The sequence below is a fragment of the Fomitiporia mediterranea genome (genome assembly GCF_000271605.1).
Source record: "Fomitiporia mediterranea MF3/22 unplaced genomic scaffold FOMMEscaffold_7, whole genome shotgun sequence".
NCBI lineage: Eukaryota > Fungi > Basidiomycota > Agaricomycetes > Hymenochaetales > Hymenochaetaceae > Fomitiporia > Fomitiporia mediterranea.
In genome coordinates, this window is record NW_006760392.1 from 1,562,435 (window position 1) to 1,578,466 (window position 16,032).

General features: G+C 47.8%; 4 protein-coding genes across 4 annotated transcripts; 2 read left to right on the forward strand and 2 right to left on the reverse strand.

Annotated features, from left to right (window-relative positions):
- Positions 1-1,273: 1,273 nt before the first annotated feature.
- On the reverse strand, positions 1,274-5,603 carry FOMMEDRAFT_109196 (AAA-domain-containing protein). Its single transcript, XM_007267424.1, has 14 exons — positions 5,204-5,603; positions 4,716-5,152; positions 4,441-4,661; positions 4,196-4,386; positions 3,993-4,146; positions 3,768-3,925; positions 3,532-3,710; positions 3,236-3,474; positions 2,803-3,184; positions 2,524-2,747; positions 2,085-2,465; positions 1,936-2,019; positions 1,453-1,874; positions 1,274-1,390 (listed from the first exon to the last, which is right to left on the reverse strand). The coding sequence occupies exons 1-11, from the start codon at positions 5,573-5,575 to the stop codon at positions 2,236-2,238; spliced, it is 2,787 nt and encodes a 928-aa protein (XP_007267486.1). The 5' UTR covers positions 5,576-5,603; the 3' UTR covers positions 1,274-1,390; positions 1,453-1,874; positions 1,936-2,019; positions 2,085-2,235.
- Positions 5,604-6,342: 739 nt separating this feature from the next.
- FOMMEDRAFT_134686 (Gar1-domain-containing protein) lies at positions 6,343-7,211 on the forward strand (the record flags this gene model as incomplete). The annotated part of the gene is made up of 4 exons (XM_007267425.1): positions 6,343-6,433; positions 6,488-6,547; positions 6,615-6,890; positions 7,012-7,211. The coding sequence occupies 4 exons, from the start codon at positions 6,343-6,345 to the stop codon at positions 7,209-7,211; spliced, it is 627 nt and encodes a 208-aa protein (XP_007267487.1).
- Positions 7,212-7,364: 153 nt separating this feature from the next.
- Positions 7,365-9,416, forward strand: FOMMEDRAFT_109199 (tRNA isopentenyltransferase; the record flags this gene model as incomplete). The annotated part of the gene is made up of 9 exons (XM_007267426.1): positions 7,365-7,619; positions 7,681-8,084; positions 8,143-8,227; positions 8,284-8,329; positions 8,380-8,418; positions 8,470-8,676; positions 8,736-8,789; positions 8,850-8,937; positions 8,999-9,416. 9 exons carry the CDS (start codon positions 7,365-7,367, stop codon positions 9,171-9,173), a joined length of 1,353 nt encoding a protein of 450 aa, XP_007267488.1. The 3' UTR covers positions 9,174-9,416.
- A 278-nt stretch (positions 9,417-9,694) lies between these two features.
- FOMMEDRAFT_29176 (uncharacterized protein) lies at positions 9,695-15,795 on the reverse strand (the record flags this gene model as incomplete). Its single annotated transcript, XM_007267427.1, has 9 exons — positions 9,695-10,206; positions 10,258-10,491; positions 10,550-10,628; positions 10,680-10,907; positions 10,961-11,322; positions 11,374-12,466; positions 12,532-15,051; positions 15,101-15,547; positions 15,664-15,795. The coding sequence occupies 9 exons, from the start codon at positions 15,793-15,795 to the stop codon at positions 9,695-9,697; spliced, it is 5,607 nt and encodes a 1,868-aa protein (XP_007267489.1).
- Positions 15,796-16,032: the final 237 nt, after the last annotated feature.

Sequence of the window (16,032 nt, forward strand, 5' to 3'; positions counted from 1 at the left end):
AACTCGTTCGGTCATTCATTTTGACCCTTCCCTCGCCATCCTCCAGCATACGCAACTTATCATTCCTGACGAATACTGCCCTTTTACTTTTCGCCACTGATCTCATGACGCACCCTATTAGATACCCAGCACACGATGTCAAGTTCGCTCGTGTAGGCGCTGTATATCATAACAGTGTGAAGCTATCTGTCCGCTATCCCCAAGATCCAGTTGTAAAGTTGGGGATGAAAGTACGGTTCCGCCCGTTAGCATTCGGCGCAGACATAGAAGGCAATTGGCTAAACGGACCAGACATGGAAGTTCTTGAAGAGAACGACTGGGTTGCATTTACGACTATCAGTAACTTATTTCCAAGTACGGTCTACGAATGTACGCCGTGATTTATGTATCCAAACGAGCTGCACGATTGAAAAATAATTTGTTTCAGATCAGCTAGCAATATCAAACTCGACTTCAAATACATTGTATCCGGATACACCACAACGATTTAAAACCTTCCCTGACCTCTACTTGGCGAAAGGATCCCACTTCAGTTTCGTTGCAACGTCTTGTATGCTTCCCAACTTCCCGTATGTCCCTGGAAGAGGCGACCAGATCAAGGGATTCGATTTGCTGGCTGACTATATCTCCTCCGAGGGATCGACGAACCAGAACTTAGGAGGAAAGTTCGAATTTTGCGTAACATGAAGTCATGTCTAACCTTTGTCACATTGTAGTGCACTCGGCAAATGATTCACAACAGGAATTCGATGCATCCGATGCTCATATGCCTGCCTTCGACGATACTCCATCAACAGAATTCATGATTTTCCTCGGTGACTTCATTTACGCCGACGTCCCGATATATTACGGCGATTCTCTGGAAACATACCGTCGATTATATCGTCGCACCTATGCTAGTCCGAGCTTTAGACGGGTCTACGAAAAACTACGTGCGTGCTTTATTTTGGCTAATTCAACCCCGCTAAAAACAGGCTTTACCAGCAATGCTTCATATTTATGACGATCACGAGGTAAGTAGTCCTCTTGAGGGAAGCTACGTTTCCAAGTACCTGACGCATGCCGCATTAGATCATAAATAACTACGATGGCGCAAATGACACTTCGCACGTCTTCTTAAATGCCTCCACTGCTTTCGAACTGTATCATGCGCAAGCAAACTACAATCCAAGACGCAAGGGACAGTACTACTATAGCTTCAGGTGAATGCATTTTGTCCCAGTATACCGTGCTAATTCTAAAGCAGATATTTATACACAGATATGCGGATGTGGCGTACTTTGTCATGGATGCTCGCCGTTATCGGTCCAGAGCGTCTGGTGAAGGCGAGGAGCGTTCGACGATGTTAGGAAAAGAGCAGCTCGAGGATCTGTACCACTGGCTGGCTGAGGTAAGCTGCGAATACTGTATATTATTATCTTATGCGAGCGAGACGGTTCTTGCGTGTTGCAGGTTAACCAAACCAGTACATTCAAGTTTATCGTTTCCTCAGTTCCTTTCACAACACTGTGGCAGCACGATGCACAGACAGACGCGTGGCCCGGATTTAAGCAAGAACGAGAGGAAATACTCGAGAAGCTCCATACAGTAGCGAACGTCTTCATATTATCAGGGGACCGACATGAATTCGCCGCGATAGAGTACAACGGGCCGTTCGAATGGTCGCATAACATCTACGAATTTTCGACTAGCCCGTTGAGCATGTTCTACATTCCCTTTGTCCGAACTTTAGAGATGGAGAGTTTGCATGGTGTCGAGAGACGACAGCTGCAGCGGATCGTGGACGAGGACGGAACAGAGAGGTTTATTGAAGACATCGATGTAATCCCAGCAGAGCGTGTTTTGAAATATTTGCCTATTGGTAATTACAAGTGGTATGCTGATTCTATTTGCTAGTGCCTCGCCTATCCTGATGAAGTTTCCTTTTGTGCATAGGGCGTCCTTTGACATTGACACTCGCAATGCATCTAGACCAGTCATTTCCGTTAAAATCATGATAGACGGCAAACTAGCCTACAGGTACGGTGTATAATTCCATTCCCTATTTTAAATCCAGTAAATTTAGCTCACTGCACAAATTGCAGCTGGGAAAAGATAGGCGATCCAGCACCAAAGCACTCTACTGCTCTGGGCGCTATCTTGCCACAGTCCTTCCATGGGATGCTAGACAAGTTCGGACTGGGCTCTCGTAGCTGGTTCTAAGAACCGTCCAATTATGTATATTACTGTAGATGCTTAAATTACTTGATCCCTTCCTGAATCTCCACTAAATCGTTGTTGGATCTCGTTGTAATGCTCCATCTCGGCTTGACTGACGCTCGGTACAAGCTCTTGGAGAGCTTCCTTGAAGTCGATCTCGGAGACGACTACATCGGTTTCTCGTGGTGAGGCGAGCTCGCTCAGGTAGTATTGAGGAGTTAGTGGGTATTGGTGATTTGGCAAGCGAGGTCCTTCGTTCAGTCGTTCTGGACATACAGAAATTAGTAAAGAAAAGGTTTGGAATGTCGGGTAGAAACAACCCACTTATTGTCTCTTCTACTGAGTGCGCCTTGCGTGCCATCGCTTTCAACATCGCATCAGAGCACAGAGCATAAAAGTCAGCCCCTGTGTAATTAAAAGGACACAGTTCAGCGATGGACATGAGATTTAATTGGGGATCCAAGCGGAATTTGCGCGTTAATGCTTCGAGTATGTTCAATTGCGCTTCATGGGTATTGCTAACACCAAGGTATAATAGCCTGTCGAATCTATACAAGGGTCAAAACTAGAAAGGAGCAGATATCGTTTGATACTTTGACGGACCTTCCCGGGCGTAGAAGTGCGGGATCCAACAAATCTGGTCGATTAGTTGCGCCAATCACGAAAACATCGGTCCCTGCCTTCGAAGAGGACATCCCATCAAGCTCGGCGAGGAGCTGGCTAACAATTCGGTCCATAACGCCGCCTGAGTCACCATGATTACCACGCTTAGGAGCTACGGAGTCCAATTCATCGAAAAAGATGACACAGGGTCTGGCTTCACGGGCTCTTTGAAAGACCCGTCGAACATTCGCTTCGGATTCACCGATGTACATGTTTAGTAGTTCAGGACCCTTCACTGAAAAGAAATTCAGAGAGCATGATGTTGCAACCGCCTTAGCTAAGAGTGTCTTCCCGGTCCCAGGAGGACCGTATAGCAGAATGCCTTAAGTTTCCAGGTTAGACGATGGCGTCAGACGTCACTTTACAGACTCACCTGAGCGCTTTTTCAGACCATCTGCGAAAAGCGATGGGTTGTCCAAAGGTAGCTGGATAGTATCAAGAATGTCTTGTTTGACCGAAGCAAGGCCTCCGACGTCGCTCCATGAGACCTTGGGAATCGATGGAGCTCCGATGTTCTGTGAAAATGAGATTCGAGACTTCTCGACGGCACCAGTACAATCGTCTTCGTTTAATATAAGTTTTCCGCTGCGAACGGATATCATGTTTTCACGACTTTCCAGTCATCAAGAGATTAAGGAGGTTATTTCTGAGTGACAATAACGAACTTACGTGTCAACCATGGACCTTTCGGCCGCATTAAGATGCATCAATGAAATTAGATGGTTTAGATCATCGTCCGTAAAAGCTGCAGTCTGGACGGCTAAGTCGCCTAGCGATACATCATCTGCAAGCATCTCTTTGCTAATCGAAGACTTCAGGAGAGCATAACGCCCTGGTTCATCGGGAGCCTATTAGGAATTACGATCTCGTTAGAATGAATAATATCGGATCGAACAAGCGCTCACCTCAAAGGTGACCTCGTGCTTGAAACAAGATAGCATTGATGCAGAAAGACGTTCAGGCTGGCTAGTTGTTGCGATCACCGCTACCGGGAATCCGGTCTCTCGCCAGTTCGATGCGAGCTTATCTATGCATTCTTGGAAGGCTTGCACTACTGTAGGTTCTGAGGAAGAAAACCCATCATTAAGTATACACACGGAAATGCAACTGGACGCGGACTAGGGGACTACCTTTGCTCATATCCGACTGAGTTGTCTGCATGAGACCGTCAACATCTCGTAGTAGAAAAATGCATGGTGAACACGACATTGCAACTTCGAACTCGTCTTTGAGCCTCGCCTCTGTCCTTGTATCCGATTCACCTACAATGTCGAATGCACTGACCTACGAAAGTAACTTAATACAAACCAAGTGCAAAGATCGTTCAACACACCTCTAATAGATGAAATCCCAAACAACGTGCAACAGTGTCGACGAGCGTCATCACAACTGATTCACCAGGTCCTCTGAGGAGAATGGCCAAATCCAGTCCAAATGCTGCTGCGTCCTTCTCCAAGGCGGCGGAAATTAGTTCACTGATCTTACTGAAGCAGCCATTAAATGAGCCGACATCGAAATCTGCATCTACCAAGAATCCATTAATTGACGATGTTCTTCGGCTTCACTATCCATACTTACTGGTTGAGGGATTATGCCTGGTGTGTGGCGTGGGCAGATGCTCGAGACCCACCTGGACAACCCTAGTCACGGACGAATCGATCCAACAACCCAGTTCTCCCGAAGCTGTCCTTGAAAACTCATCCACTCCAGAGTCAACGCTGGATTTTGGAACGTCGTACTCCAGGCTAGAGACGACAAAGTATACAATATTACTTGAAGAATGGTTATCGGCGTCTATACTGGAGATACGTCTCAGCTTATTACCGTTAAACAACGCAGTAAGTTAAACGAACCTAGTTTTGAATACCTCATCGTATTCTTCTTCGGTAGATGCATCGTCTATGCTTTCGTCGAGCTCGATTGTATCATCCATACCAACTGTAACAGCAATAATATCACCCTCTTTGGCAAGGCATTTAGACGCCCCTAGTTTCGCTTTGAGGGCTTTGAGAGCGATAGAATGACCGGTCTTGTCTAGAGACAATGGTGAAGCAATACGGGCGAGGGTCACAGTGCGAGCGATTGGAATTGAGGGAGGCCCCGTTCCAAAAGGACTCGCTCGGATAGGAAGCGCGTTGCCCTTGTTTAATCTTATGCCACAGTTATACAATAACTGCGGTGGTGCATATACTCGTAGTCCACTGGATCTGCCAGACGTGGAATTTCTAGGACGATCAATGGATCTGACTTGCACTAGTCGCGAAGTATCATCTGAAGAACCAGCTATGCACTAGCAGACGATCAGCAATTGGTTTTCGAGATCGCCTTGGCAAGGACTTACCCAGTCTCCGCTAAAAACACCTAGTTTACCCATATCCTCCGTAGACATCAATATGACATAGCTGTCAGATGCATCCGGTGATGACGAAAGGAGAGGTTCGGCTGAGAAAGAAAGTACACTTTCATCGTTGCCTTCAGCATGTGCAGCCTGTGCCGAGAGCTCGGTTGGCACACGACCAACACTGGCAAGAGTAGAGCCGGCAAAGAAATTTTCATCAATGGTAAAGTTGTCGTCAGCGACGGAAGATCCAGATGGCGAATCGCTCCTGCCATTCACTTGAAGGTCCCCGCCATTAGGTATGGAGTCCGCAAATGTAATAAGAAAGCGTGTCTTTCCTTGGACGGCGCAGCCTTGCTCAACAGGCTCAGTCATAGCAGTCTCTAGTTGACGATGAGTCTGGTCCAAAGGATCACCAGGGTCTTCAGAAAGCTCTCCTGGGCTGCTTGTGTAAAATACGTCACCAGTCTTTATGATTCGATTATTGTTACAGAGGTACTGTTCAATTCTCGACTGTTCCACGGAGAGCTTCTGAGTACCCGACACGATCACCGTTACGCTAGTAAGCTGGGTTGGAATCGTTGCTGATATAGTGCAAGACAAAGAGTCATCATCGACGCAAATTTGACGACTCAAATGTTGAGATATTAATATTGAATCTAAGGGTGGAATTCGCGAGGACTACATTTGTCAGGTTAAATATGCAGTTCGGATTGCATCACGCACATTTTGAGGGGGCAATGCCCACACAATACGGGGAGCATCAGTATACGACGCACTAGGAGATTGTTTTAATTTGCGGAAAACTAGCGATACTGCAATTCGGTTGTCCTCGTTGCTGGTTATTTGACTGCCGGTAATGAACAACAGTGATTGCCATATGTTATCCGAGACTACAATGGTATCCCGAGGCAGAGAATCCGAAAAAGAAAAGGTGGCATAAATAAGAGGTCCATAAGTCCTAGTAGGAACCATGTTTGGATGGGGGTTAGAACGGAGAGGAAGTGTAGCTGTACAGTGTCAAGTACCGGTTATTGAAGCAGCCGAAGGATCGACGGTTATGTGACTTTCCTAGATCGACGTGACAGCGTTGGTCATGGCCATTCTTGAATTACTTATTCTTTAATCTTTTTCAAACTCCAATGTCTGGCTTCTCTTCTTCAGTAAGGCCGAGCCGAGGCGGATTCTCTCGTGGAGGAGGAGCTGGCAGAGGTAGGGGTGGATTTGGTGGCGGTATGTCACTCCCTTATATTCCCTGTGCGACTAGCCATGCTCATGAAAATCTAGCGCGAGGTGGAGGTAGAGGAGGATTTCACCAGTCTGCAGGCCCTCCCGACACCGTTCTCGGTACGTGCAATCGCCAGCAGTTCGCTCGTAACTCGATTCAGTTCTTAATCTCTTTTAATTTGTCTAGAAATGGGCTCTTTCGTTCACGCAGTCGAGGATGAAATGTTATGCGCTTCAACAATGCCCGACAAAGTCCCTTATTTTAATGCACCGATTTACCTTCAGAACAAATCTGAAATCGGCAAGGTGGACGAAATATTAGGCCCAATCAATGAGGTCTATTTCTCGATCAAGATGGGCCAAGGCATGGTCGCGAGTAGCTTCAAGAAAGGCGATAAAGTATACATTGGCGGAGACAAGCTCTTACCAATAGAGCGATTTTTACCAAAACCAAAAATTCCCGGTCCGTTTTTCATTTTCATTTTGATTGACATATACTAAATAGCGACACTTTTCAGGTGCACAAAGTAAGCTTCACGTATGTATATTACTGAAATCTTTTTGTTTCTAATTCTTGAATGTAGAACGTGGACGTGGTGGAAGAGGAGCGCCTGGAGGCCGAGGTCGAGGAGCTGGTGCAGGTCGGGGAGGCTTCAACAGAGGCGGCGGTGGACGAGGTGGAATGTCTCGCGGTGGATTTGGAGGAGGACGTGGGGCCCCAAGAGGAGGAGGGTTCGGGCGGGGAAGAGGTGCTGGACGGGGCGGTTTTCGAGGTTCATATTAGAAATATAAAATTCTGTACTGTGTACATCCATCTTTCACTACGATCTACTTTCCCACGCGCGGGCCATAAATATGTCTGCCTGTTAAAGCTCACTAACTTGTGAATCTCTTGAACCATTCTCAAGAGTTATTGGGTTCTAGCTTGTTGGATCTTATGTCGCTCAAGCCCCTGATAGCGATATGTGGTACTACGGGAGTCGGCAAGAGTCGTCTAGCTGTCGAATTGGCTCTTCAATTGCGCGGAAAAGTCGTCAATGCCGATGCAATGCAAGTCTACCAGGGATTGGATATTCTAACAAACAAACTACCTCCAAGTGAACAGCATGGAATAGAGCATGTCCTTATGAACTTCAAAAAACCTGGAGAACAATATGTTGTTGGAGAATGGGTGCGAGACGCTTCGAAAGAGGTGCTAATTTTTTTCCTCTTGAGGATGTCTTTAATGAATTGACCCTAGCTTTCCTCTTAAGATTGACAAGGCTCATGAAGGAGGCAAAGTACCTATTGTAATTGGTGGCACGGCTTACTGGATCCATCATCTCTTGTTCTCCAATGGTTTACCTGCTCAGGCTGGACCGTCTAAACTCTCGGCTGCTCAGCCTACTCCTGCTCTTCAAAACGCACTGAAAACACTTCCAGAGGAGCTAGCGTCGCTTTACAATGCATTACCACCTGCCGCACCTTTGGCAAAGACCGAGCCGGACACGGCCTTCGCTCTTCATAATTTACTTTCACATCTTGATCCCACGATGGCTAGTCGATGGCATTGGAGAGATACGCGTAAAGTTCTACGAAATCTAGAAATCATCAAAGAAAATGGCCGAGCCGCAAGTGAGGTCGTCACCGATACCTACTCTGCAAGTACAGAAAGACGGTGAGCCTGTTATTTATGACCGAAGTCACACTATCGGAAATTACCGAGTTTACTCTAGGTATCGGTCTTTAATATTCTGGTTGTATGCGGAACCTGATGTTCTGAATGTCCGACTCGAGCAGAGAGTGGATGATATGTTAGCTGTTGGTATAGAAAATGTTCGACTGTAAATCAATCACTCAGCTTACACGGAAAATAGCAAGGACTACTCGACGAAATGCGTTCCGCTTACGGTGTCGTCAGAGGTACCCATATTCATCCTTTTCTATCAAGCAACGCTGACCTTTTTGGTCAGAAACACCCGATTTCACCTTAGGAGTCTTTCAGTCTATCGGTAATTGGCTAGTTATTCGGCCACGCTGTATTTCCTCTCAATAGCATTTAGGATTTAGGGAATTCTACGCCTACCTCAATCAAGAGGAGAAGACTGATCAATTATACGAGACCGCTGTCGCTGAAATGAAGCTAAACACGATAAAATATGCGCGTCGGCAGGTCAAATGGATACGAAATAAACTTTTACCCGCTCTGGAGAACGCCAACGAACAAGACGATCAATCATCGGATACAATTTATCTGCTTGATGCGACAGGTTCATATAGCTACTATTCATGGAGCTCCTGGAGGATCTGAAAATAGTGTTTTGTATAGACCTTTCGGCGTGGGAGGAAAACGTCTTGTCCAATGCGAAAACAATCGCTGGAGGTTCGTTGCTCTAAGTGCTGCTACCTGTAACAGAATAGCATCTAATTGCGTCAACATCAGCATTTTTAGCGGGATCACCTACTCCTGAGCCAGCATCAATATCAGACACAGCCAAACGGATGCTCACTGTAGCTTCTCGCTCCACAAAGTCGGTCATTCCTCATATTGTTGCTCTATTCACCAAATTGACAACGATATTTCGTATAAAGCCCTGTGGACGTCATGCTCACTCGTCGAAAATTAGTTTGTCCTGTCTGCACAACCGAAGCTAATCGCCCTGTGATGCTGGAAGAAGGGCGCGAGTGGGAGGCTCACCAACGTACCTCGATGCACAAGGCAATGCAAAGGAAGCGAGACTCAAGCCGTGTAGAAGAGCACAGCTAGTACTGCTGTTACATTGAGATTACCTAAGGACTAGTCGTCGTAGGTACCGAGACTTCTCACCCATGGAGTTGAGATCGGCCCAAGACAAATTTAAGGATGTGCGATAGTGGATGGTGACGCAAAGAACTGGAACACCCTTCGCACTTTTGGGACTTCCGACACAGACGCAAATTGAGCAAAGGTCACTCAGCACACTAGACTTTTCGATCTTCTATATATGTATATAGAACTATTATGCATTCTAGATAAAAAGGACATCAAAAGAAAAAAAGAAAACATGCAATGACATTAATCACAAGGAGGCGTGCAAGTAAATAAAACCCGAAGTCAAAGTAATAGGGACAGGGAGAAAGAAACTAGGCGAATAAATTTCCGTGGATCATCATCAACGATAAAAAAAAGGTACAAGCGAGACGCTATACTCTCAAGCGTTCGGTGAGTCATTATTATATATTAAGCGTTACTTCCCAGAAGTAGTAGCAATCTACAGAGAAATTCAGAAAATGTCAGTCCGTGGTTATTTATTGAGATCCAGGAGAACCATTGCGCACAGCTAATCCATTGGCCGAGCGGCCTGAGTGATACGGCGCATGATAAGATCGGAAGCTTTTTGACGTGCTCTGAGAAGCATGTGACAGTGAGCTCAGAGGAGTCGAGGGTATCTGTGTTCCTGTTGTCCGAGCACTCCGAGCAGTCAAAGGTGTCGGAGCACTGATTTGTGATTTCTTCGGTGTCTCTAGCTGCTTGTTTCGCCCGGCAACAGTAAGCAAGCTAGTCGAAGAAGTTAGATGTCCACGGGGTGAACTGGGTGGGGGGTTGTTTATAATTTTTGCCCTTCGGCCAGCTGTGACGAATGGATGGCGTAGAGCAGCTTGAGGCTTGATGCGCTTCTCCGGATCCCAACTTAAGCACTTGGACACAAAGTCGACGAAGAGCTCATCGTCACACCGGAGAACTTGCGCCAGTGTCTTTGTGCCTGGCCGTCGTCGTCGACCTTTCGAGTTGACCACTGGCCTCGGGAGGCCCGTGGAGTCTGAAAACCTTCGGTTAGACCTGCCTAGAGAACTGTCGCTACGCTACTCACCAAAGAAAAGTCTCTTTCTGCTGCTACGATTGATCAATTCCTTGTCCGGCACTCCGAGAACTTCCATAATGCAAGACAATTGCTCCTGTTCATTTTCTCCAGGGAATATAGGATAACCAGTGTACAGCTCGGCCAATATGCAGCCCAAACTCCACATATCGATAGCCATGCTATAATTCATCCCAAGAATGACCTCCGGAGAACGATAGAACCGACTTTGGATATATGTGTAAACTGCTCGAGGAAGCTCAGCGTGCCAGTAGTGATAGGCAACTTGAGATTAAACACTGACCTTTCTCGTGTTCGAGACAACTGCTTCCGAAGTCGATGACTTTGATTCCACTCTTAGCCGGATGACGAAGTAGGACGTTCTGGAACGAATTGAGCAACAAGGAAAACCCGTGAAAAGAGAGATTACTCACCTCTGGCTTAAGATCACAATGCACGATACGGTGGTGCCTCATCAAAGACAAGGACAGGAGCATTTGACTTGTAAACCGACGAATAAGCGTTGTCGAGAAACCCGCGAAACCATTGGCCTTGATAAGCTCGTAAAGGTTAATACTCAAGAGCTCCATGGCGATACAGAGATGGTTCCGGAAATAAAAGTGCTCCGTCATCTTGATGACATGGTGTTTCTCTTCAGGATCCTGTATGAGAATTAGAGATTAAAGCCAGGGCAATTTCATCACAAAGGACTCACCCATTTGCGCAAATTCTCGAGAATCTTAATTTCAACCAAAGCCTGATGATGGAACCGCTTCTTGTTTCGGATAATCTTGATAGCAACTGATTCACCGGTGCAATGGTCCCTGCAGTGCAGTACCTGGCCAAATGAACCCTTGCCCAGTGTGTCTATAATTTCATATCGATATGCCAAGTGGTCGTGATTGGTCACGAGATAGTCTCCTCGGTCGTCGTCATAGCCATAGTTATTTGCGGACACGTCACGAGTTGCCAGTTTCTTCTCGTTTCTACTGCTAACGAAATAGACGGACGAATAGTCTAGAATCTCTTTGCGTTCGTAGTCAGACAAATGGTAGGATCGATCACCATTCAATACAGCTAGATACGGTGTAAGCCGATGTGAGACGGAATTAATACTACAAGACTTACCTGCCGGAGAACTGGGTCGGGCAGGAGGAATGGGTTCAGGGAATTTAAGAAGCTCGTCAAGATCATCCTTCTTTGCACCATGCGCAAGCTTGCGTGCTTGCGTTCGTTTGATGTACTGCATCATTTCTTCATCTCCAAGAATCTCATCCTCGTCAACAGAACTCGGAACCGGGGACGGAGTCGAGAAGGATTGACGCCTGGATGTTGGGGAACCATTTGAACGTTGCTGGAAAAGATTTGGCGTTGTTGATGATCCTGACAAACGCGAGCCCGGTAACGACATTTTCGGGCTTAGGAGTTTATTCAAACCCTTTGAAGGCGAAAGCGCAGCCAGTGCACTTTGCTGTTGTTCCGCTGCAGCAGCCGCGATCGAAGTAACAGAGCCCGTCGACGACTTTCGGAGGCCCTTAATCGGGTTTGATTCATGAGCCGATTTCCGGGCAATACTGGCGGACGAAGGAGCCGCCGACAGCCCCGCCGTTAGACGCGTGCTCTTGGCTCCAGCCGGAGGAGACGATCTTGTTGACTGCCGATATGTCAGAGAAGACGACTGTGACTTCGAAGACCCTTCTAAGTTATCGAGCAAGCCGAATTCATTATGAGACTCTGTGCCAGTATCACCAGCATCAGATTGCAAGCTCATCGCGCCAACATTCAAACTTGTCCTCCTAGAAGTTATCGAAGACGAAGCTTTGAGGGCTGGAGATGTTACAGTTGATGATCGGCTAGCTATCCGTGGAATCCGAGTTGGGGTTTCTTTCGGAAGCCCAGAACCAGTAGAGGTTTGCATGGAAAACGATGGCTCCCTTGAGCTGGCATGACTGTGAGTCCCGATAGAAGGTGAACCTGCAATCGTTGGTAACTGTTGTCGTGTGCTCCTAAGAGAAGAGTCTGATTGTTTCTGCATTGAACTTATCGTCTGGGAGGTAAGACGGGACGACACCAATGGACGAGAGCTGGGAGGGGAAGACGATGCGGAATCATGCAACTTGACATGAGCGATGCGGTCGGCAGTCGCCTGAGGTAGTGCGGAGACCTGCATGGGAGGCAAAGTAATCGGCTTAACCTTTTTCTGGTCTGTGGAGGAGAGTGTCTGAAATATCGATTAGTGGGTTGCATCCAACAGGGAAACCCTACCAAAGCAATCAGGTTACGTACCTTTCCACGTTTCCTACCCATAAGAACGGAGATACGGCTTTCGCTTCGATCCTTCTCTTCCTTCTTTCCTTTCGCGTGTTCTCCATCTGAATCCTTGTACTTTCTCAATTTCTCGGGTTCGTGAGAACTCAGCGAGCCCTTCTCGACCTGCAAACTCTTCCTCGAACTCGAACCCTTCAGGATGGAAGGTAAGCCTAAAGACAACATGGACGACTTCCTATGAGAGAATCCGGGCGTTGTAGGAGAAACAAGATGGTCCTTTCCGTCTGACACGTCAGCTTTTCTTACATGATGCGTCGGTGGCGCAGAAGAGAAAGTCGGAGAAGTGGACATGCCAGTCGTCGCCGAACCAGAAGGGATCTGAACAGACTGTGCAGAAGAACGACGGAAGAATGGTATTGAGGACGGCGTTAGACGTTTATTGCTTGCATCCCGGGACGAAACTCTGGATGTTGGGCTCCCTTGACTGACCTGGGGGTCAAACGAGGAGATATGTGTAGCACTGTTGCTGGAAGCCGTCCCAGACCTGCTCGGAACCCGGTGTTCGTCTTTCCGGACAGGTGCCATACCAACATGCTGAGACGGTGACATCGGTGGTGACGGTTCAGGCAATGAACTCAGAGAAGACAACGATGTCAAAGAAGTCTCAGATGCCATTGCACCTTTCTGTATACTGCGCCATGCCTCCACCGAAGATTTCGGAGAAATTACAGGCATCATAGGCGAGTCTTTCGACGAGGAGGTTGGACGGGATTGCTTATCAGATAATCCGGAACGCGTTGGTCGCTTGGGTGATTTCAAAACGTTTGCCTCATGGCGATTTGGCGATGTCGAACGCCGAATACTCAATGGATTGGTGAAGCTCCACTTCTTGGATGGAGTCCTGGGAACGGGTTGCGAGACTGTAGTAGTTTCAGGCACGGGATGTACATTAAATATGGCCTGTCGAGGTGAAGGCTGCGCAACTTGGTTGAAGCGCGGTTCCTCGAGAATCTTGTCATGTACATGGGTATCCTTTCCAACTTCCCTAACACTCTCTGGTACAGGGTCGGAAACTGAGAATACAAGGCTTGTGGAAGATTGTGGAGGTGTTTTGTATGAGGAAAGATCCTTCGGAAGTGGTGGAACGGGTGGTACGTTGACACCATCGATCAAATCGCCAGTAGCCAGAGACGCAGCTCGATCCTTGTGAGAAGACGCGTCGGCAGAATACACGCTAGACACATCACTTCCTGCACTATTTCGCCTTGCCTTGATGAGGGAAAACCTTTGCGAGTTCACACTCGCCGATGTAGCACTTGTGGCAGTTGAATAATTTGCAGATTCCCTTGAAGAAGTTGGCGTTGCAGTGTAAGTCGTCGATGAAGCCGAACTACGCTTCGGAGTGAAACTCAAGCGGGCGCTTGCGACGGGCTTCTTTGAATCACTTTCCTGCGCTGGACCTGATCCACCGAGATCGTCAGCAGATTTCACACCTGGTGACCCTCCGGTAGATGGTTTATGGTGTTCTCCATCCGACCCACGGATGCTACCTTCTTTCTCAAGAATGACATTGGACTCTGGTCGAAGTCTTTCCTTAGCGCGCCCAGAATTCGTTCCAGTGCTGTTCATCCGATGTAACTTGTCAGAGCCCTCAGTACCCTCTGAACGATGACCTCGTGATGTACCAGGTGTCCCAGGGCGTGAATTGTTACTCATGCGACTAGTGACTCCAACACTTCCTCTGGAGCGCGGTCCTTTCCCAGAAATGCCGTCTAGTTTACGCAATGCCTCAGCCGTCGCGTCGTCATCCAAACCAGACCAACCTTCTTGTGTACCTCGCAGTAGAGAATGTGCAACATTTGAAGGCACATGAGAGTCCCTGTCCTTAAGGACCGACAGTTTTTCGGAGCTTATCCGATTCGAAGGTCCTGATACGCGCTTCGTTTGACTGCTCGAGCTTGGAGAAGGCGGAATACTGTTTGAATCGCTGGTCGACAACCTACGCCGTAGAGGATCACCATGGTTTGACGAGATAGAGCCAACGCTCTGCTGACGTGAGTGCTTCCCATTCTTGGACTGTATCAAGTTAGACTTCGTTGTAGACACCATCGACACCCGTACGCTTCCACCCCTTCTCTTTTCACGAGCAGGAACTCCGGAGCTTGACGGACCAACAAGAGACTGATGCTTCCGTGTAAGTTGCGAAGCTGGCTTATCGCCACCCTCACGATGCGAGCTAGTTCCATTACTGGACGATGGTTTGACAAGAAATCCCGATTGATCAAGAGCAAACTCATCAGAACTACGTTTCTTCGCTTTCCGAGTTGGTGAAAGGAACGACGACGGAGGAGACGTCGGCACAGAAGGAGAAGAGTCTCCTTGACGGCTTGCTTGGGAAGTGCTTTTATTCAATACCGGACTCCTGGTGATCTCGACATGCAGTGGTTTGCGAGGATAAAGTATTTCCTCCCCTCCACTTTCGTCCGGAATAAAATGCATTTGTGAGTTTTGCAAACGATCGGCATTCGCATCCTTTATCTGGATGTCAATTACAAGTGTAAACGATAATAAAAAAGAGCAAGCATACCTCGCATTCATCCTGTTCCCCATCCACAGCTTCAATAGTCCACGGACTGCCTCGATCATTTTCGTCATCCGACGCATCTCTAGGCTGGTTTTCGTCTTGTCCCTTTGCATCTTCACTACCAATCCGATGAAAGAGCGGGAGACTTTCATCTGAAGAAGGAAGCGTCGGCCAACGTGGAGTAAGAAGCTCTCCGACTCCCACCAAACCATTTCTGTCGATTGAGGCAGGATCTCTCGCAGGAGTAGCAGGCTCTCGTGGTATTTGCGGTTCTTCTCCAGTATTCCTGCTCACAGGAAGCGGAGGAACCGGTGATCCGTTGCGTGAAGGGATCGAGAAATAATAGGGATCAAGAGAAGATGTGGCTGAGGTTGAACGGGGAAATTCATTCTCAGATTCTACGGGTACTTCTTTCGCTTGTGGAATGCGCAAGGAAGGCAATTGGCGTGTCTACATGAGGGCGGTCAGTTCAACCTCTTACAATCGCAAGCGCAGCAGCGCCGCAAAATTAAGAATCTCGAAATGACGAGGTAATTTTAGTAGTGGGTAGTACGCATTTTACTTACCTGACTAGCAGACGAAGGCGCGTCGACTCGGTCTGGCCGATCGTCGGACTGAAAGGGCCCAACGGTCGTCACATACTCTGGATCGGAGGTCTTGCTCTCATAGTCGCTTGGCGATGGGGGCGATGTAGACATGTATCGACTTGTGTGTGACTACAGGACCGGGTTGTTTGGCGGGAAAGAAAGAGCGGACAGTGACACGGTCGCACGAACGACAGCCACGATTGGAGAACTCAGAAAGCGAAAGGCGAGGAGACACGGGCAGTGGCCAACACGGCGCCTGGCAGACGCAGAGGGCTCGGAGCAGAAAAGAGACGGGCGGACGTCGTGGTTGTGCGCTGTGAACGATGGAAGGGGAGTTAGAGGTAGACG